We start from the raw sequence: 22113 nt of genomic DNA, 5'->3' as shown, positions 1-22113 counted from the left end.
CTTTGGAGCAGAGTGCTATGAATAAGCAAGCAAGTCACATTTCAATCTGTTGTGCCAAACTGACAACAGTATTACTGAGAGTAGTTTAGCAGGTTATATTACCTCTTCATGATTCAATTAATTGAAAAAGAAAACAAGCCTTTTAATAGAGCGCATGTTTCTGTCTATCACATGCTAACCTAAGCTGTACTGGAAACCACTCAAGGTCTTCATAATCCCAGACTTGCAAACAGATGTTGATTAAAGCCACCAAGTAAAAAAATACTCAGTTTGATTTGTTCTGAGTGACCTCAGTGAATCGTCAGAAAAGCTAGTGCTGAAGGCTTTACTAAGAATGAAAGACAGGATAAGGAACAGAAAATGAAATGAGTCCAGCCAGCAGACCACTAAAACATATAATGTCACGTCAAAGGCGTTTGTGGCTACCCAATAATGGAAGTACGAACATGTTTAAGCTCTAAACTAGGTCACCACCGCATTTTTACAGTCATTGTCAACATTAGTGATTTTATGCTTTACGGTAACAAATAGAGCAACAACAGCTTCATTAATCTTACCGTTAACATGGTATTAAGAAAGTGAAGTTGTTGCTGCTTGTTTTCTTAGTGGTAGTCAGTGTGTGTGTGTGTGTGTGTGTGTGTGTGTGTCTGTGTGTGTGTGTGTAGGAAGCTGATTCTGACGCTGCTTTGACAATAAGTAGAGTCTTAGGGACAGCTTCAAACCAGAGCCAAACTCTCACGCTCACAATCTCCCCTGCTGCATTCTGCCTGCGCCACAGATATTTCCTGAGGAAGGGCAGAAAATTCAACATGCATTCTGTCTCTCCTCGATTCTCTCTCTCTCTCTCTCTCGCTTCCTCCCTTACTGACTCACTGTTACCTTTGCTGAAAGAAGAACTAGGCTATGAGCAACTTCTAAAAAGAGACAGGAGTGACTTAGAGTTATTTTGTAACAATCGCCTCTAAAACTGAAGCTTAATCTAAAACAAAACTCAGACCACAGTTGGGCTCATTTAACATAGACTGTCTCATGTTACGGCTACATGTGAAACAATCTGTGATGACTATGATTAAACTACAATAAACCCTAATAAAAGCATTGCCACAAGCCGATTTCATAAGCAACTCACTTATAAAGTGCTTGCACAAAGCTGAGGGGTTTAGGTCTGACTTAGGAGGTATTGATATTCTGTTTGGGATAATTTCCAGAATCTTACTGAGCATCTACAGTCTTTGGTACCTGGTATTGTCAGAGGAGATGGAGTCCGAGTGCACACGCTCTTTAGGCAGATTTTTGGGAAGGTTGCGGACAAACTCAGCATAGCATTCACCCGGTTCGTACAACTTGGCACTCTCACTCAGGTCCTGGTAGTGGGCGGGGAGCAACACAGTCTGCCCCTGCTGCATCTGAAACCAGTTCACTGTCACCTGAAGAATGACAGATTGTTTAATGAGTAAATTAGTGAGTAAATGATGTCTGACCGGGTGAATCAAAGTGATTGTAAACAGATAATACAGAAATACAGGCAGACAAACATTCTTGCATATACTGTGTTTTCTCTTTTTCCCCATTTAATATTAAAAAGCTGACAATCAGAAAATATTCAGACAGCGACTAAATAAATAGGATTGAGAACCTGACAAAGAATTATGTACAAACTTTCAGTACTGAAATCTGTTTTCACAATTTGATTAACCACTGCCATCTTAAAAATGCATACTGAATCTGAGTAACGGTGAATGTCAAATAGTTTGTTATGTCACTTAATAGCAATTGTATGATTTTGTCAGCCTATAGATGGTTTAAATTAGCTTCTATTTAATCTTAATTATGGAATCATTTTGTAGTATCAAAAATCATATTTAGCTAAGTAATGAGGTTTCTGCCACACCATCAGTCATTTTTTGAGCACATGTATTTGACGGATATTCACATTCATTAAAAGATAGGGCTCCTTTATACAATGTTAACACGCCATTGAAATTATATGAAAGCATTTAAAAAATAGTGTTGTTGTTAAATGTCCCTTTATTACAAGATCTTTCAATGTTATTGAAAGTGAAAAAAAGTCTTGCCTTGTTTAATTCATGTGTTTTCCATTTATGGTTGCTAGCTTCTATTTTGTTTATCATGCACTGTGCTGACAAGATATTCCTATAACAGACTAAATTCTACTGATAAGTCCAGTTTCTTTTCTCATTTCATTGTTTTGTTAGCTGACTGCTAATATTAAGTACTATCCACTCACTGCTTTGAGCGTGAGGTCACACTGAAAGACCATCTCTCGGATCTGCGTGAGGATGGTGCTCTTGGTGTTGGCCAGATCCATCTTCCTGACGCCTGCGTCAGCCAAACAGCTCTGGTACTGGTCCTGGGCCTCCTCCGCCTGACCACAGCAATGGATACAGAGAATAATGTGAGGGTGTGGATGAAATTCTAAATTGCTAAGTAGAATGAGTGGGCAGACATTCAACTGAAAAGCACTGCTGCAAAGATAGATTCTGACAACAAAAGGGTGTCAGAGTTTCTACTGGCGCACAATACATGCTATTATTAACTGCCCTATCAGGATATGTCACACCAACTATTTTCACCCTGCCTACCTTTTGCAAAGCCTCTTCCTCCAGCCTCCTCTTCTTCTCCAGCTGTTTGTTACCAGCATTTGACTGCTCCTCCTGGGAGCGGTTGGTGGATGATTGGGCTTTCTGGTACTCCTCTCTCCTCTGGGCCTTCAGCGCTCGCGCTTTACGCAATGTTGCATCTGCCTCTTGCTGCCAAAACCACACACATCAACCACAAACACTCATGATAGTGAAAAATGCAAGTGTGCAACAGTTATCATGAATATAATCAGACAAACCTTTTGTGGTTAATTAACCTTCCATGTAAAGTGACACAGTAAACGATGAAAAAAAACCAGGGTAAATAAACTCTCGCTTCGGTCACTGGTTTCACAAATTCAAATAAAACTATACTGACAGTTAGGTATCAAACAATCACCTGGCTGGTTGATTACTTTACTTTACTGTGGAATGCTGCTGTTAGTAATGATTTTGTTGCTCTGTAGTGCACAATGAAAAAAATATATATCATCGCTATCGAGCTCAACAGTGTGTATTTAATTAAGTGTGTATCTAAAAAGTAACTTGTTACAAACCATTTTCTTTTGCTCCCTCTGCCACTGCTCCTTGATGTCTTTCCTCAACTTGTCCAGTTCACTCTTACGGGCCACAAGAGGCTGGGAAAAGTCAACAATTACACACAATTACAATTTTAAAAAGTCATTTTTGTGAGTACGTTTTTTAATTTAAGCTTTAAACTGAAGGTAAGACATAAGGATGATAACTACATCAGAGATGCTTTTGTCCTTATCAGCAAGTACTGTTACAAAATATCCCTACTGACTAGAGGATAACAGGAAGGCTTTCTGACTTAAATTGCTTGAAGTCTTTGGCAATGGTTTTACAAGAAATTACAACACCCATAAGAGCCTGAGAATAGTCGGATTACAAGAAAGACTTGAAAGATAAGAATTACTGAACTAAACGCAGATTCATCATGTTGAAAATTGCTACATTTTTAACAAGAAGCACAGTGTACTTTTTTCCCATAGAGTAAATCTACAACGGGCTTTTGCAATGTTTTATTTTGGCACTCACTTTCAAAGAAAAAAAAAAATGCCTCTGCTTAATTTATGCCTTTGAAATGCTGAAGGTTGGACGCATCCAACAAGTCTGAATTTGGATGAGGTAAGTGTTTCTTCAAGGACTTCCTTTTTGCATTCTTACCTGTATGAATTTATTTGTTTGAAGTGCCACTGCAGATTGAATAAACAGCTGTCTGTACTCAATGTCATTCTTGAATGTGGCAACGTAGATATCGCTGAATGGCATGTAGTCCTTGGAGAAACAAAACAAAGAACATCTCAAAAATAATTTCAGACAAATATTTTCAACTACAGTTTTAAACAGAGTTTAGGTTCTTCTTTTACCTGTTGACTGGCCAGTGCTTTGGCAGACTCCGCCATTTTGGCATAATTTTTGGCATACTCGATGTCTGAAAGAAAAGAAAGGACAAGGAATTATTTTTCTATATCGCTGTTTTAAATAACTTTTTTTGGACAAAAGCATGTTTAATGTATTTCATCTAATTGCACGATGGCCCCGACCGAAAACAGTTTACTCACAAGCTTCAGCTCATACAGGAACTTATTGTAGTAACCACATCACCCTTCATACTTTAGTACATACTAGATATTTACCATAAACGCAACTGGAAGAATTAATTGATTTAAAGAAAATTAATTACCAACTATTTTGATATTCAATCAAAATATTTCTTTGGTTTGAGCTTCTTATATTTAAGGCAGTGCTGCCTTTCTTTGATATTTCCTTTTGTAAATGCAGAGTCATTTGGTTTCATACTGTTAAAAAAAGAAGAAAGTAATTTTGGCATTTTATAGAATACAGGATAAACCAATAACCTGTGAAAAGAAGTTGCAGCCGTATAAATAAGTTCTAAGTAGATGGAACAAACAATGAGGCTAGCAGGCAAACATTTTCTGCTCAGACTGCAAAATCAATATAGCTCATTAATACATAACAGCAGAACCTATGGGATGACAATACACGTGTAGCCTTCTACAGGCCTATTAGTCAGAGAGTTTGCTTGTTAATAAAGTCACCTGAAGCATAAGCATACCTGGAAAAGGCTTATAATCACTCAGGGGTCATATTTGCAAGTTGGATATCTAGGAAGTCTAGATTTTTTTTTTTTGAGGCATAGACACCTTTATTTGACAGTGGATAGATCAGAAAGGGGAGAGAGATGGGGGGATGTGACATGCAGTACAGGTCCTCCGGCTGGATTGGAACCGGGTTCCACTGGGTTCGTGGCATGCGTTCTAACCACTCGACTACCTGCGCGCCCTAGGAGTCCTGTTTTAACTACATTGCAACATAAAATGAGGCCATTTCTACCACAGAATTCCAGTTCAGAAGTTATCAATAAACCCATGCTTCCACATAATATCAAGTTTATTATCTTAATGCAGCCCAGTGCACTGTCAGTGATGCCCTTTTCTTACCCATAGCCAGTCGTTTCTCCATCCAGGCCAGAAGGTCTTTAATATACTTGGACCAGGCCTTGGCGTAAAGTAGAGCAGACTCCACCCCGCTGTCATTCTTTTGAAGGGTCAGGTCAACTTCTTCCTCCCGTGATAACTGCACCTCTGGGCCTGAAGAGTCAGCAGTGGAGTCTTACACATCAAACAAAGTAAATGTCTCTCAGTTCTAGCATCCCAACAGGTGTGTGTGGGAGGTAAATGAGAACGCAAACTGAGGTCAAACCTGGGAGTGTGGGAGGATATGAAAGTGCTGGGCATCTTTTAAAGTAGTCCAACAGCGTTATTTTCTTTTGACTGGTTACACTGTGATACACCTCTCCCAACCGCCCGCCATCGGATTTAACACAAACCCCATGTGTTTCCCATCCCACACGGAACTACTCCTAAACAGGCAAGGAATGTCAGATATGTGGAAGGCGAGGGCAAAACGAGCAGCTAGTATGAAAAAAGAAGCAGAAATAACAGGGGTGGAAGCAGAGGTTTAAGGCGGGTCCACCTCAGGCATTCAAGAGTCCAAAGCCTTAATCACTCAGCTAACTCACAGGCTTGACACTCCAAGGTGCCCCGGGCTACAACGGCACCATTAAATGCTTTGTAAAGCAGCCATTAATAGCCATTACATATCAGGATTAATCTATTTCACACCCGCACTGCTAAGAGGTAAATTAAAGAATGTGAATGAAACTTACCCACAAGGTCACTTTTCTCTGAAACATATCCCTCAGGATCCACAGAGAGATTGTCAAAAGACTGTGAAATAGACATTTCCAATTATAAGGGGTTAAATAGCAGACATACAATCAAAGTTAGACATCAGAAGCAGCTGGGTTTTCAACACCCAAATTAAGTACAGAAAGCAAGTCTTTGAGGCTTTTTTAAATGGAGGCGTGGTAAAATTGCTGCTTTGAGTGCACCCTTTTGAAAACTGCCATGATTGAACAAAGCTTTGAAAACAACAACAGTAAAAAAATTGCCGGCTCAAAAGCTGGTGTCTCACCCTGCTTCTTCTGGTCTGGGGGATCCCCAACCCTGAGCCGCTGTCCACATCTCCCATAAGGAAGTCAGAAACTCTGAGTGGTAGATGTGAAGATGCAAATATATGTCAAAAATACAGTTGGAATACAAAACAAAAACAATTACTACAATTGGAAAAACAGACACGCAGAGGGCAAAAAGATTAACTCAAGGTTTTAAAGATTGGGCGAGTCAGCCCACTTTTCTTGGCCGCCACACCAAAAAGTAACAATAAATCTTGTGGTGTTGAAAAGGTATACAAACATTGTACTCACACATTGCCGAATGTGAATGCCAAAGTGTCAATGGATGCGTGTATCTCGCCAAATATAGCTTTTGTGCTTTCGGGGTTCACTTCCTTGAAGTTAACGCCTGTGGAGAGTGATAAAATACAAGAATGTCAGCCAAAATGTTACAAACCCGCTTATCTATACTCAATCATTCAACAGACGTATTTACACGACAAGGCCGGTTTGTGGCTGGGCCATGAGTTCTTAAACATAAAAATCATAAACAGACATAAACAATGGATCAAATAAATAACATGTAAATGAAAAGAAACAGCTATATTCATTTCTAAAAGCAAAAACCATGTATCCAATGCAAAGTAAATGTATGAAATTTAAAAAATCTGTTTTCCTTCTCCTTATCCTTTCGCAATCATAAGTAGTAACAACCATAGTTCACTATTTTGATTTTGTGAGTAGTGATTTATCGTCTCTTAAAGTGCTAAAGTAGTTTCAGTCAAGTGTTGACATTCTCTTCGATGAGACAACGAAAGTCAACCTCCTGGGTGGTTAAACAGGGTCAAATGTTTTAAAGAAAAGGCTTTGCAAACAGATTAAATAACAAAACTGTTAATGCCTGTCTGAGCCAATGCCATGTGCAGTCCCTGTCTTCCTACCAAATCAAAAACGTTTTCTTCTGAACAGCTTCAAGGATCTTCAAGGATGAATGTTCAAGGAATATTCAGAAACAATCCCAGATTTTCCCTCCTTTGTTCCACTGTGTTATAATTCCACATGCCATCGTCCATGTTAATCATGCTCAGAAGAGGTAATCAATCGAAGACATTGCTTTTAGATGTATTTCCATCAAGATGTCCACCGACTTAAGAGCTGCAGGGCCAACGACGCTTGATAAATCTTTGAGAACGAGATGTCAGGAAACGGTTTACTCAGCAAGAAGGCATTTGCAGAAAGCAAGTGGAGGAACATAAGAAACAGGCAGTGAAATCCGACTAAGCTGAGTACTTCCTGTCTGCCCGCAACAGGAAACACTCACACAGCTTGAGTTCTGTGACATGTAACACTACAGACAACCTTGACAACACTTACCTTTTCTCTATGAAACCTGGCATCATTGTCTAGTAACTGGGACCACAAAACCTCAGGTGCTGGGAAAAAACAGCCCTAGACAGCCCCAGCTCCCAAACTGCTTTCTAACTTTTGTGCTTCCATTTTCTCTTCACGAGAGCAAATTCAATCCATGTCAATGGCGGTTGGGTAATTGTAAAGTCCCAACCTAAGACGAAGCACAGCAGGGTCATGGCATCCTGGGTTGGGGAGGCAACCCCACGTTCCAGGGAGACTCTCGAGGACACTAAGAGAAGAGACTGAGCGATGAAAGCCTCCCTGCCGTGCACCTCCCTGGCCCTGAATGCAAGAGTACAACTCCGCGCTGACTTCTTCCTCAGGACATCCTGTGGGTCTCATAACAATGATTCCAGAGCTCTGCCCCCCTTGTCACGATTGAAATATGGAAACTGCATCATTCAAGTACAGGGGCCATTGTTTTCTCACGCTTGAGCCGTAACTGGGACAATTAGCCCCTAAAAATGCCTTTAATGAGTACTATTGAACTTATATTGATTTTCTTTGGCATGACAGGCCAACTAAACACAGAATTGTGTTTAAATGCAGAAAAGAGTGTAAACAACTTTCCTTAAATTAATCAAATAAATCTACAACTTTTTTGTTCCACATAGTGATAGAAAAATGCCTTTAACATTCACATACAAGATTGATTGCATTAAACAAACACACTCTGTCAGCTGCCAGCATCTTCCCCTGACAAAGGGCGACAGAGAGCAGGGAAAGAATTTCAATAAGTTGTGGAAGTTGACACTTTTATTGCAGTGCCCTGCAGTTTTTCAGTAGGAGGAGGTGAAAATGAACACTCTCTCAAAATGTGACCAGGGAAAAGAAACCACTGTCTGGGTCTGGTTTTTAACCAATTAGAGTCCATGGAAAGATCATATCTTTGATGACACACAAACAGAGAAAAAGTACAGGCAATAAAACAATAGGCGTCTCTGTCTAGTATGAAACCCTTGGAATTATACAACTGAGTGGAGCTGAACACGTCTCTTAACATTTTCAGGTTTATTAAAACTTGCCTACAGTCTCAGACAAAAACAATAGTAAGAGAATAGTTTGCGGATAACATCTGCATGTAAATGGCATTTGAAACTGGTTAGACAACCATGTGTTTGGAGAGGGGGGAGGGGGATTTCTTTTTCCAGTAAATTCTGGCAGCTGTCCAAATGCCCCAGGTGTCATGACCAAACATCAAAGGGCAACAAGGATGAGGAGACGACACACTCTGAAGACACTGAGACACACAAGACCTGTTATCATCCAGACCTTTGAGTCCTGATCTCTGGCGTCTCACTGATTCATTCCTCTTTCAGCCTCTTCTTTTCAGTCCTCCTCTGGCTCCCTGACTGTGTCTGTATTGTGTTACCTACTGGCCATTAGGGACAGTCCAGCCATAGTGTGCAGCAATGTAAGGCACCCCCTTGTGGACAGGCAAATTTCCAAGATTCAATTATGCATTTACTGCCTGAGTTATTGACTAGGCTATCCTTATGAAATAGGAATAATGGCATGCTGCTGCACTACTGTACTGTACAGCAGAACCACCATTCTATCGCAGTTAAGGTGTTTGAGCATATTTTTGTGCATTTTTAGCATACAAGATGATAATAAGTATCTTGATCAAATTATTCTCTCAAAGAGAAATGCCATCTTACCCACAAATTAAGGAACAACCTCGATTCAAGAGAATTGGGGCACTTTATAAAATAAATAAAACAGCCGTTGATAAATTGTTTATCCTATTAGAAATTTGCTCAACTGAAAACAGTAAAAAGACAATATATTTAATGTTTCACCTCATCAACTCTATTGATTACTGTCAAGCATATGGCGATTCTGGATTTAATTACAGCAACACATTTAAAACAAGCTGTGAAGAAATTAGGCTTCACATATATTTTACAGTCTAAGGCTACGTTCACACTGCAGGTCCTAATGCACAATTCCGATTTATTGCTCAAATCCGATTTTTTGTTTGGCTGTTCACATTACCTCTTTAAATGCGGCCTGTCTACGGATTGCTGTGTGAACAGCTCACGCTCCTGAAGTGACCCACATGCGCAGTTGATCATTGATGACATCACGCCACAGCGGTGTTTACTGAAGCGAACATGGCAACGGCAACCGGTAACGTGGGACCGTATGGCTTAATGCTAAAAACAGTGTGTGGCGGCAGCCGGCAAATTTGTGAGCGGGTGATATCACGAAGGAGGAAGAGGAGAAAGAAAATTCATACTTTAACGATGGCTCTATGCGGAGCAATAGCGGCAACATTCGTACAGAGGAGTATTTGGATGCGGCGTCAGAGCCAGGAGTGGTGGGATCGGGATGTGGCTGGTTACACCGAGCAGGATCACTGCTGTCCTCCATGTTTGTTTTGATTATGTTCGTGGCTACCGCTCGCTCCGGCCTGTGGCACACTTTTTTTCAATCAACTTTATTTGTCATTCATTTACAAAACAGTGCAGCGCGGGTCAGAATGACGTCAAAGTCGCATTAAATGCGACCTGGCTGTTCAGATTGCGGTCGCATTCAAAAAAATCCGATACGTATCCGATTCAGTACCACATTTAAATGTGGCCTGAATCTGATTAGAAAATGTCAGATTCAATGCGACTTGTGCTGTTCACACTGTCAAAAGCAAATCAGATATGGGTCACATATGAGCGAAAAAATCGGATTCAGGTCACTTGTAACTGCAGTGTGAACGTAGCCTAAGTGTATCAGATATTTTGTCACTGTACTCTGTATAAACTGGGATTTTGTTGGTCGGTTCTGTACATGAGACATCTATCGCAAGTCTGTAAGTCCTCAAAGACAGATCCCTGCTCTGAGGCCCTTCCTTAAGTTTATTCCACTTTTCTTTTTTTCTTTTTTTACCAAACTACAAGGGTTTTTTTAAGGGATTTTTTCATTCTTTGAACCGACAGTTTAAGGACAGAGGATGTTTTTCACTGTACAGAATGTAAAGCCCTCTGAGGCAATGTGATTTGTAATTTTGGGCTATATTGTAAAATTGACTTGACTTTGACACACACATTGGAATATTTTTTATTTGTGCTAACATAGAACAGAGTTTATTGTGGCTTTTGAAAGTATTATGGCAGGGGTAACTGAAAGAATGTGAAACTAAAAAACAAAATTGGTGCATCGAAACTGTCCTTTATAAATGTTTATAAATGACAGAAGCCTTCAGTCATGATGTAATTTTTCCATCGTCACTGAAGTTACAGTCTGTTCCATCATTTGAGTCTCAACAATGCCAATAATTCCTTTGTCTGATCTAATACTAGATCTCTTTTGTTTCCTGTTTGCATTCTAAACATTGTCAAAGCACCACTCAGTGGACTGCAGATGCACACGTGTATTCTGAAGCATTCTTAAGGAGTAGGTCACAACTCAGGTTTTGAGATAGGGCAGATGAGCTGTCAGACAACCACACACCTCACGACATGCAGAAAAGAATGAAGAAACGTGGACGCGCCTGACTGACAAGCGGCCTGTCAAGGGGCCTCCGCGGTCGCTGAAATATGGAATGCAAATTACAGCCACCTAGTCTCCTCCGTACAGATTCTTGTGTGCAAGTCAAGTGAAGAAATACCCTTGCAGTGGATCACGTTTCCAGCAGACTGAACTCATGAGCTGAGAATCCTTTTGTTTGTATTCATTAAGTAGACGAGAAATGGATCTGTTGCTGAAGGAATAATAACTTCTCATACTGTGACCTTTTTAAAACAAATCTCCAAGCCAACTCTAACCAAGCACAGAGCTATAAAACATTTCTGCAGGGTATTTCCCATACAGTTTCAAGACTGATGTAGACCCTTTGCTTGAACCTGTAATGCAACAAGATATCTGAGCATCATCTGGCCACCTGTGTGTTATTACTTGTGCATCTGTGTGTGTCCATGCATACTAGTTAGTAATTACTGACCTTTGACCTTGGCAATGACCGTTCCAGCAGCTCCTAGGATGTCCGCCGAGTTGAGTGTCTGGTGTTTGCCGATGACAGCCTTGAGGACGCGGAGTAACTCTGCCAAACGTTCCTGCACCACCTCCTGAAGTTCTTCCAGATTCTCTGGAAAAAGAAGAGGAGGCACAAGTAGGTTAGGTCATGTAAGTAGAAAGACCTTGACAAGATTAACAAAAGTTGTATTAATTCCAAAACCAAAGTACCATGCACAGTTTGCAATCACAAACTTTTATCTTCATTAGTCAAAGTCTGTACCATCACACCCCATTTTTATGTGATCCAATCACAGGTGGAGCATCAAGTACAAAGGAATCCAAGATGCACTGAGATTCAGATTGAGATCTAATCGCTCAGACCACACACAGAGACGGTCTGGGACGCATGTGGCAACATTCTTTAGAAGTTTGTACGCAACTGTGTCCTGGGCCACATGTAAGGATTGCCTACACAGAAATGACATCATCATGGAGTAGGTGAAACACACTCTGATTTCCATTTGGTTAACTGTAATCCAAATTCCGCATTTAGGCTCTCTTATCTTCCAAGCCAAGCATCACATTTTTGTGAATGTACTGTCTGTTTCAACTCATTTCATTAGTGAATTTGAGCAATTGTGAGAGTTGTTGAGTGAGCCCAAACTAAATTAACTTTACCGAAACAGTTCCGGTAAATTCTTAATCAGTCATGTTTTCTAGAAATTTGATTACTCCGTGCAAACATTTAGTCGCTTTTTGAATTAACAGTTTCAACTGATTTGACCCTTATTTATGAAGCAAGACCACCAACTTTAATGACACAACAACTTGTCCAACTTTACAAATACAGTAAAAATGTGTAAAAATTGTGCCAGTTTTTCCAACAATAATGTATCTGGTCTTTAAAAACAGAAAGATGTACATGTTTATTTGCATGCAGAGCCAGGAAATGAGATCCAATCACTCAAGAAGCATGTGGAGACGCACGACAATGCCAGGTATGAAGCACCTCTTTGAGTCACAGGTAAGCCAGTGATAAATACATTCTTGGCATTCCTTTAGTCTTAGCCACACACATCATTTGGCAAGCACTTTGTCATTTTGAAACTATGAAACTTAACTGTCATCTTCTGTCTAATCCAGACAAATCCCCTTAGGGCAAAATAATACAGTACATGTTCTATTTTACCCACATGCACGGTTGTGCGCTCAGATTAAAAGTGTAAGACAGCTGTGGTTGAGTGACAGTGACTAACACAGTTGGTGTTGCACAAAACTGCTGTGATGAAACTTGTTCTCTGTTTCCTCCAGGCGTGCAGTGACATTACGTGCACCGGAAGAGACATGTATCTATGTAAACAGGTCACACTGTCTCAGTCACAGTTATAACATTCCCAGACTAGTGAAGATGATGAATATAGAGATGATGACGTGCTTTTTGTGCTTCTGTGGTCACAAGTGGGGTGGGGTAAATCAAATGTCCCTGTTAACAAAAAAGCCACAGATTTTATCTGTGTAACAGCCACCTTTGAATTATGGTAGAGTCAGGAATGACAGCTAAATGTCAAATTTATCTATTCAACTTTGTACTTCTTCAGAACTCGATAAATACAAGTATAGCACAGAGTCTCTGTTTGTGTATGATAAGACTTGTTAACAGTGCACCATTAAAAGGGCACTCGTACCACATAAGTTTGAAGAAATTCAATTTCAGTGGCAGTTATTGTGAAAGCATTCTTTCTCTACAACACAGTGTGTGTGTGTGTCAAAAGAAATGTTGAGACGATCTTTCGTCTCTCTGCTAAGGGTGAGGTTTCAAAAGATGATACTTGAGGAGAAAAAGAATGTACAAAATGCATTCAGATTGCATCTCTCCCACTTTTTTACCAGTCATATCACATCAGTCATTCAGCTATGAATGGCATTCCCTGTCTATAGAGCCAGGCAAAGCAGTGAAGGGTGTAAAGGGCTTTTATCTGTATTTATTTTGCCAAGGAAAAGAAAGCTACGCTTCAAAACTTTATAGATTCCATGTATTATTGGTTCTACAACTTTCCTACAGGACTTGTCAAATAAATGTGTCTTATAAATAAAATTAATCTCTATCGAGACCACAGGAGAGGAAGGAGCCTGTGTCCCGCTCTGTTGCAGGCTAATCAGAGGAGGCACCAGACAATAGGTGAGTTCATGTCTAACTCACTGTTTTGGAAGAAGCAGGGACACCGGCTGGAAACTGTAGAGTCATCTGTTTTTCATCAAGGCCCACCCCACCAGGCAGTAGGGTGAGATGAGAGACTGAATTTATTGGAACGTTCAAAGAAATTACAGAGGCTGACAAAATAAGAGCCTGTGTGAGTCTGTGTGTGATACCAATTGACTCCTCTCTGACTCAAACACACACACTAATTCAATAGGCTGCTGTAAAAAATGTTAGAGGGGGCATAATCCGCGAGTGAGACATAAGCCCTGGCCATCTGTGACTGTATTTCACAAGAATGGCCGAAGAGATGGACATTAATGTAGACATTAGACAAGAAAGGTTTGACAAAGAATAATATGGGAACTAAACACAAAGGAAGACTTGGAGACACTCTCCAAATGTCCAGAAATTCAAGGATGCAAGTGCAGCATCAGGGACCATCTTGTTCAGTGGTTCCCAAACTTTCTCTGCTGGGCCCCCCTTTGGCTGTGAGAACATTTTCTTCGTTTCCCCCCCCCCCCCCCCAGGGGATATGCAAACAAATATTTGGTTTTCAAACTCCATTGCAGTTTATTTCATACGTTGTAATTAACACAAACTGCTACTTTCTTTTAAACAAATAAAAGTGATATGCAATTAACTACATCCTCATTTGGAATAACAAATAAATAATAAGATAATAAAACACCTTTAACATTGTAATTATTTTCAGAGTAACAGGTTTTTTTAAACTGTGTAACAGTATTCAATATTGCTGACAAAAATTTCAAAAATTGCCTCTCTGTGCAAAAAAAATTTGTTTTAAAACATGACAAATTCCCTGAAAGGTAAAAAAAAAAACAAAAAACAAAAAACTAAAGATTTGTTGTGCAAAAATTACACCTTTAACCCCCACATCTTTTCAGTGACTGGTGTGGGCTTGCTTCATGCAGCACATCTTCTCAAATCTGGGCTGCAGTTGTGAGACTGCCACTCTGAGTTCATTTTCAATGTCCAGCTTTGATCTGTATTTTGTCTTGATTGAGGCCACTGCAGAAAAACCTATCTCACATAGGTAGGATGTGGCAAAAGGAAGAAGAATGGTCAGGGCTCTTTTACCTAGCAGTGGGTAATCTTTCTCTGCTCCAATCCAAAATGCAGCCAGTGTCTTTGACTTAAACTGCAGCCTCATTGTTGAATCAGAGGTGACATCAACAAACTGTTCCTCCTCAGCTGTGCTGAAGTCGGCAGGTGGTGTTGCACTGAAGGGGTCACGGATCCAGTCATGTTCTTTGGGATCCTGCACCGGAAAATATCTCTGGAAATGTTTCTGAAGGGCAGAGAAGTGTGCTTCCATGCATGGGATCACTGTGTTCTGCAGCTTGTTGACTTCAATGAATGATTTCAAGTTCTCAAATGAGTCAATATTTCCATTTTTCACTCGCTGCTGCCACATCTCAAGTTTTCTGATGAATGATGTGATTTTATCTGCCAGATGTGGAAGGTGTGTGTTTTTGCCCTGCATCTGCAAATTCACTTCATTGAGTTTCAGAAACATGTCACTGAGGTATGCAAGTTTCATGAGGAACTTGTTACATTTAAACTTTTGGGCAAAATCGCTGCCCTCTTCCTCCAAAAAGATGCAGATTTCATCTCGCAGTTCGAAGACCCTGGACAGCACCTTCCCACGTGACAGCCATCGGGACTCGCTGTGAAACAGAACAGCTGTATGGTCGGAGCCCATTTCATTGCATAGTGCTGAAAATATCCGCGATTTGACCGGTCGTGTTTTGATGTAGTTGACTGTGGCAATGACGTCGGTCATTACATCGTTCAGCTCAGGACTCAGCTGTTTAGACGCCAGCGCCTCACGGTGTATCATGCAGTGTGTCCACTGCACATTTGGGGAGACGCGCTTGATGAGCGCTTGTAGCCCTCCACGTTTCCCAGCCATAGCCTGAGCCCCGTCTGTGCAGATGCCCACACAGTCCTCCCATTTCAGATTGGCCTCTTTCAAGTAAGTGTCAATGATTTTAAACAGTTCTTCTGCAGTGGCTCTGCCAAGAATTTTTTTGCAGAAAAGCAGTTCCTCCCTCAAATCATCTTCATCAATGAATCTGACGTACGTTATCAGTAAACCGTCTCTGTTACTGTCAGTTGCTTCATCCATCTGCAGCGCAAAGCGGGTGTCGCGCACCTTATCATTAAGCTGCTCCTCCATGTCCTTTGAAATATCATAAATGCGCCTGGCGATGGTATTGTCGGACAGAGGGATCGCCCTCAGCTTGCTGGCTGCTGTGTCATCAAGCATAGTTGAAACCATGTCCATAGCACAGGGAAGTATTAATTCTTCAGCTATTGTGTGCGGCTTTTTACATTGTGCCACTCGGTATGCAACTTTATACGAAGCGAGTTGGGCATTTGCGGCCACGGATGCAGCTTTAGTAAAGCGACACTGTTGAGCACGGCAGTTTATGAGTTTTTTTCTGAAAAAGTCAACTGACTTGTCTTTGTGCTCCGGGTGTATTGTCTCCAAGTGGCGCCTTAGCTTGTTTGGCTTCAAACTGTCACAGGCTAGTATTTTGAGACACACAACACACTGTGGTCTCTCTTCATTAGCCACCGTTGTACAGGTGAATCCAAAGGCGAGATATGTCTCGTCATATTTTCTTGTCTTTGGCTTGCCTTGTTTTGGGAGCACATCGGGTGACGGTTCATCATCTGCTTTACGTTTAGGTGGGAGCCCAGTCAAAAACTTGTCCATGTTTTGCTAGCAGTGTGCAAGCATGCTTCATTCATTTAGCCGAGTCGCAGTACCACGCCCCCCCGGCAATGGATCTGCGCCCCCCCTAGGGGGCGCGCCACCCACTTTGGGAACCACTGATCTTGTTGATTAGAGGCTAACCAATCACTGTCTGTAGCTACCACCCCCCAGGATTAGAGAAAAGGTATCCTATGGAGGAGGGAGACTAACCTGCTCACCTGCCCCAAGGCAAGAGGTCCCTGACTCTGCAACACATACTTTAAAAGGTCCCCCTCCCTGTCAGCAGTGACAATAGGCCTTCATTAAAAACCCTCCCCTTCCTTTTAACCATCCTTCTCAGTTGTGGTCATCAGGAGGATTTTTGGCTAGCTCAATGGTATCTGAAGATTTTTTTTTATCAAAGACATATGTGGTTTGACCATTAGCACATAAGAACCAGTCCAAAAAATGTCCACACCTGAGAGTTTCCACTTTGCAAGACATTAATCACTGCAATAATGTTGGTTAGGATCACACATTTCCCTTTCCTCTCAAAATAACAGAATTAGACTAATCTGTTCAGCAGATAAGAGAAAGGGGTACAAATTGTGAGGAAATAAATAACAATAGCTGTGATGTTGTGGCAACAAAAACAGAAGGATCTCCTGAGCCAATCTGTTGGACTGGAATGCCAGCCAATCAGGGTATTTTCCATTGGATTGGTATTGGCTGTATCTTTTGTTTACTGTCACCCACTGTCAGCTGTCAAAGATGCTCCATTGCACAGCGTTAAAAAACTGTAATGGAATGACAAAGGCAAACAAACAGATAGCAACCAGCATTTTCAATTAATGATACACAGACTGGTAGCAAGCTTCAGAGAACAAAGACCACGTCGACACTAATGACAGCAGAGCTGCTTTGGAGGTTAAAAAGCACTACCCATCATGCATCGACTCTAACAACATTTCCCACCAGATCTCAAAGTTACAGGTGTAAAGAGGCTGTCCAAATCCTGGCTATATTTCCTGCAACAAGTTATACTTCATGCAGGCTGTATATTTTATACAGAGCTGTCAAACATTGAATCTCCTTTCCAAGTCATGCCTCTAGTAAAGGCCTACTGTGGGCTGATTATGCAATTGCTGTCATATGACGGAAAGTATAAATATTAGATCATGACAGAAATTTTACTGAAAGTACTGAATTTTAATCAAGGACTCAGATCAAGGTCTAAGGGCAAATAATGCCATTAGAACTGTCCAAAAATTATTATTGAAGTGTTTTAGATTCAAATCATTTCACAATGGTTTAAACCTAAAGGCTGCAACAAACGATTATTTTCACTAGCTAACAACTAATTGATGCGGCTCTAATTCAAAAATGACAAAAAACATAATGTATATAACCTTTTTTGTCAAATTCAAGTGTGTGAACATGTCTTAACCTCCACAATATACATGGTTATGTCAGTACAGTCTGTGTGTAATTTGGCCTCTTAGATCATTATCAATTCCTCACCTTAAAAGCCCAGATTAAAAAATGTAAACAAAAGAATTCTATTTAACATCAGAAATGAGAATAAAGTTATCAAAACAAGGTCAAATTTTGTGTGACAGCTCATACTGATCACCACCATTGTTTCCCTTTGAATTGTGTGAGAGGATCTGTGCTCATTGCAGCGGGAGACAGCTGAGAGAAAGCTGGTAAAAATCAGTGGTGAGTGGTTTTGTCACAACAATGGCTTCAAAAAGCGCACTGGAAATCTGCGGCCGATTGTGGGGGGCCATGCCATTGTTTTGGTAAAGATAACAGCGCTGAGGCACTGAGCTGGGCCATATTGTTTAAAGCTGGACCCCCTGCAAACGCCAACGCAGCTTAAGGCTGCCTGGTCTTTCTTTACATTGGTGGGATGAGCTGGTGGCCCAGCCACGCTTCACGCTCGGTCTGCTTCATTTATTTCCTACAAGCTCAAGATCCCTTTCTTGTTTGGGCAGTTTCTAGTAGTTTGAATCCTTGAGACTGCTACGTCATAATAACCGATATACACAAAATTACCTTTTTCAATTTCAAAACAGAATTAATTTTTTTCTTAACACAAACACCACACTGAAAATTTGGCCAGGGGTCCAAAGATAAATCATGTAAAACAAGGAAATTTGCATATTTAATACTCTGGGACCATCAAATGTTCCGCATTTGGCTTTGAAATTAAACAATGAATAAAATAGTGTTATTCACTTTTCATGTGTTTTTTCTCAGTCAGATCAGTAATAATTTTTAAGCTCTACATCAGAGTTGACCTGAGTTGTTTCACTTGATCCATCGCATGTACTGTACATGCTTCTAGTCTCTTTTTTGATACAGAACACCCAACAGCTGAGTGTTAAAAGATACAATTATGGTTAAGTGGATTTGGCTCGAACTGTACAGAACATTTTATAAATCTACTTTGCGATTAAAAATCACCTGTCTGGGAGTTCATAGGATTCTACATTTACTTTCAGTCAAGGTTTTCATTAGAGTTCTAAGACGGACAGCATCTCTAAGGTTGAAACATCTCTGACAACATGTGTTCCAATGTATCATTTGGTAATTGATCTTTCAAATATAAATTTTTCTACCGTTCAGTATGTCAACAGAAAAAGCCTAAATAAGTATTAAAATTCATAATATAATGTTCTGCAAAAAAAAACTCAAAATTTGGACCTGCATGCCCCCAAGTGTGGCATTTTTAAGTAAACTAGAGCTTCAATTAAAAATGTATCTGTGTATTAAGATGACATCCTCAAACATCTTGTTTTGTCCACAACCCAAAGATGGTACATTTACTGTCATAGAGGAGTACGAAAACCAGAAAATATTCACATCTAAGGAGTTAAAATCAGCGAATTTGGACATATTGTCTTAAAAAATTACTCGAAAGACCAATCATTTATTCAAATAGTTTGTAATTAATCAAATAATTGACAACTAATCAAATAATCTATGAATTGTTGTAACCATAAAATTAAGTATGCATGAATTAATTGCTTAAGCTCTTTAAATAACAGCAATGGTTTTGCAGTTTATCCGAATCCATTAATATCTATCCCCTAGTGACCAGTTTTCACTGGAGAAGAAGGGATGTCAATCTGTCAATCTGCATACTGAGGACGTTGCAAAAACTTTTGGCAAAATATTGCTAAATACTGGTATTGTGTTTGGAGTATCACTGTCAAGCATGTTTAAGTAGTTACTCAACTTTAACCCTATATAGTGGCTCAAACATTTGCCTTTTAAATTTATGTCTCCTCAGATATTGTTGTGTGTGGGGGTCCCATTGTGTCTAACAAAGCTCATTGTGTGTCTGGTGCAGAGACTGACCTATCTAATCCAAATCTTCAGGTGGCCTGACAGAGGTTACAGCTTCCGCTCCCCCCACTGATAACAACATGCAATCAACTGGCCTGTCTGGACATGCGATCTGCTCGACATAAAACAAGCCTTGGCAGCTCTGGTGACACAGTGCTGCTTGGGAAACAGCCGCAGGGCTTTACTGAAAGGCCAGGGAGGCCATGTTTCTCCATCAGCATCCCTCCTCCTCCTCTCGTCCTGAAGGAGGGAGGGTGAAGGATTCACACCCGCAGCAGCAGACGATTTTCAGGTTTGCTTTTAGATGTGTATCCGTCTATCTCATTCCAGGATGGTGACGCATTGCTCGCTGTGATGACTAAGTCATCACCTTAATGCTCCCCTCAAAGCAAAAGCAGCCCCTTTTTGTCCTTCCCACATACAAACCTGGACAAAGAGTATCCCCAAGTCTCTTTGATCACAAACCAAAAGGCCAAAAAACATGAAATACTCATAGTATCAGACTCCGCTCGCATTGCTGGGCTGCCTGCAACCTGATCTACGACAGGTGGAATTGTTTGGTCAGGATTCCATCTCCAAACACTAATTTCCCCCCCTGTCCAAACAAACGCAGCATTGCTTGGTGCCTCTCCGTCTTTCCCATGCCTTGTTTGGAGACAGAGCAGGCCTCAGACATCACACAGACAGTAAACAGCAGGCACTCCATAAACAGCTACCTGCCCTATTAGTGAGCCACACTCTGTGAGGTCTGGGCCTCACACTCAGGCTTCTTTAACACTTCAGTACGGCAGGTGCACAACCAGACTGCATTCTTAAATTAACACACTACATGTAAGGTAAACATGGAGGTGAGACAAAGCTCCAAAGGGAAACAGGAAATAAATGCTTGTACACATTTAACCACTGCTCGAAGATTCCAGTCCAAGCCATGGTTTTAGACATTAAGAAACAAATTAACTTCTCATTTTTATTTTAGTCGAACTAACACCCTCCAACATTTGGCTTTTGTCTTCAGTAAGAAAGGTTACAATCAGCATTCATCCCAGAGTCAAATGACTATACTCAGCTCCAGCTTCGATCTGCAGTAATGGAGTCATGACACCCAGATGGTGACACTAATGCTCTCCACTTTTCCAGTGTGACGATATGAAGTTCAGTAGTATTCCATGCGTTTTCCATTCAGGCAGCACTCAAATATTCATTGGTCTTCCTAGACTTTGATAGAGAAACTAAAGCAAAAGCTATCAATAAAAATTAATTATAACATTGCTACTGGTTTCCTCTTTTCTGGTGAGTTTAATTAGAGGGGAAAAATATATTTATTTCACAATTAATCGCAATTTATCACAATTAATTGTCTTTAGAATCCCAAGAACAAACTGTAACCCCAAAATATAAAAGAAGAAACAGCAAATCATCATCCCATTTCAGAAGCAGGCAGCAGACGATATTTGGCAATTTTGCCTTTAAATTGACTCAAATCATTGAATGAATCACTTCAGTTCTAACTGTGATGTTGCAATGCTACCAGGAACAAATAACGGCTTGTATTGTGAGCCAGTTTTATTCCATCCAGTTCCTAGATGACAAATAGGCCTCTAGGGATTGCTTCACCTTGAGAAGTTGGTAGCACAATGCTTTGCAAAACACTTTCCACCTATGGGAATGAATAATGTCATTTCAGTGTGTTGGAAACTACTGTGTTGGTAAGAGAAATGACTTGTTCTTTCAGACGTTTGAAACAGGGGATCTAAGAATTTGCTGGAACAGGCTGAACTGTGATTTTGTTTTGTCTTCTTATTCAGATCAGCAAACACAACATCAGCTGTTTCTTTGGTACACATAAAAACAACAACAGCCAGCCTCACAAGTTGCCTCTCTGTGCAGGCCTGATCCACAGCTGTAAATTTCAGCAGGTCTGTCCAATCATCAGCGGTGACGTCCCCCTGCTAGCAAGAGCTCCACTGGCCAATCCACCCCTCGCCATGACCAATCTCCTACACAAACATCCACAGCCCATAACCATAAATCCCACCCCAGGAAACACACCCCAACCACAAGCTTGCACAAAAACATCCTTCAGCATCACAGGGGAAAGTTACTGCCCAACAAATCTCTCCTTTCTTGCTCCTAAGAGCAGCAGGCCATTAAACCATTATGTGTTAGAATTTGGCTTTTTTTTTCGCGATTAAAGGCACCAGCCACAAGTGTCCACTTCAGTTGGCACAGGGGCACTTGTATGAGAAGCAGAGATACGTGAGGTAGCTTTTGCTGGGTATGTTTTATAAGAGACTGGTGGCAGCTTTAATGGCAGGGTTTTAAACTGGTCAACATGTGAAAACTAGGCCTCATTCAACAAGGAATGTAATGT

General features: G+C 40.7%; 1 protein-coding gene across 4 annotated transcripts in view; it reads right to left on the bottom strand.

Annotated features, from left to right (window-relative positions):
* The window catches only part of LOC115573003 (rho GTPase-activating protein 29-like), a 37267-nt gene that overhangs the window by 7688 nt on the left and 7466 nt on the right, over positions 1–22113 (bottom strand). Inside the window, exons 3-13 of one of the 4 annotated variants that reach the window (XM_030403564.1) lie at positions 11453–11596; positions 6415–6511; positions 6123–6195; positions 5815–5875; positions 5087–5257; positions 3992–4056; positions 3789–3899; positions 3158–3238; positions 2604–2771; positions 2249–2386; positions 1240–1427 (exon numbers count right to left, since the gene is read on the bottom strand). In XM_030403564.1, coding sequence (XP_030259424.1) covers positions 1240–1427; positions 2249–2386; positions 2604–2771; positions 3158–3238; positions 3789–3899; positions 3992–4056; positions 5087–5257; positions 5815–5875; positions 6123–6195; positions 6415–6511; positions 11453–11596 — 1297 coding nt within the window. Of the gene's footprint in view, positions 1–1239; positions 1428–2248; positions 2387–2603; positions 2772–3157; positions 3239–3788; positions 3900–3991; positions 4057–5086; positions 5258–5814; positions 5876–6122; positions 6196–6414; positions 6512–7043; positions 7346–7476; positions 7800–11452; positions 11597–22113 lie in introns of those variants that run through there. The other 3 variants (XM_030403565.1, XM_030403567.1, XM_030403566.1) reach the window with 3 other exon arrangements.

Source organism: Sparus aurata, chromosome 21, assembly GCF_900880675.1.
Source record: "Sparus aurata chromosome 21, fSpaAur1.1, whole genome shotgun sequence".
Lineage (NCBI taxonomy): Eukaryota > Metazoa > Chordata > Actinopteri > Spariformes > Sparidae > Sparus > Sparus aurata.
The sequence above is the reverse complement of the archived record's forward strand: the minus strand, read 5'-3'. Positions and strand labels throughout refer to the sequence as shown.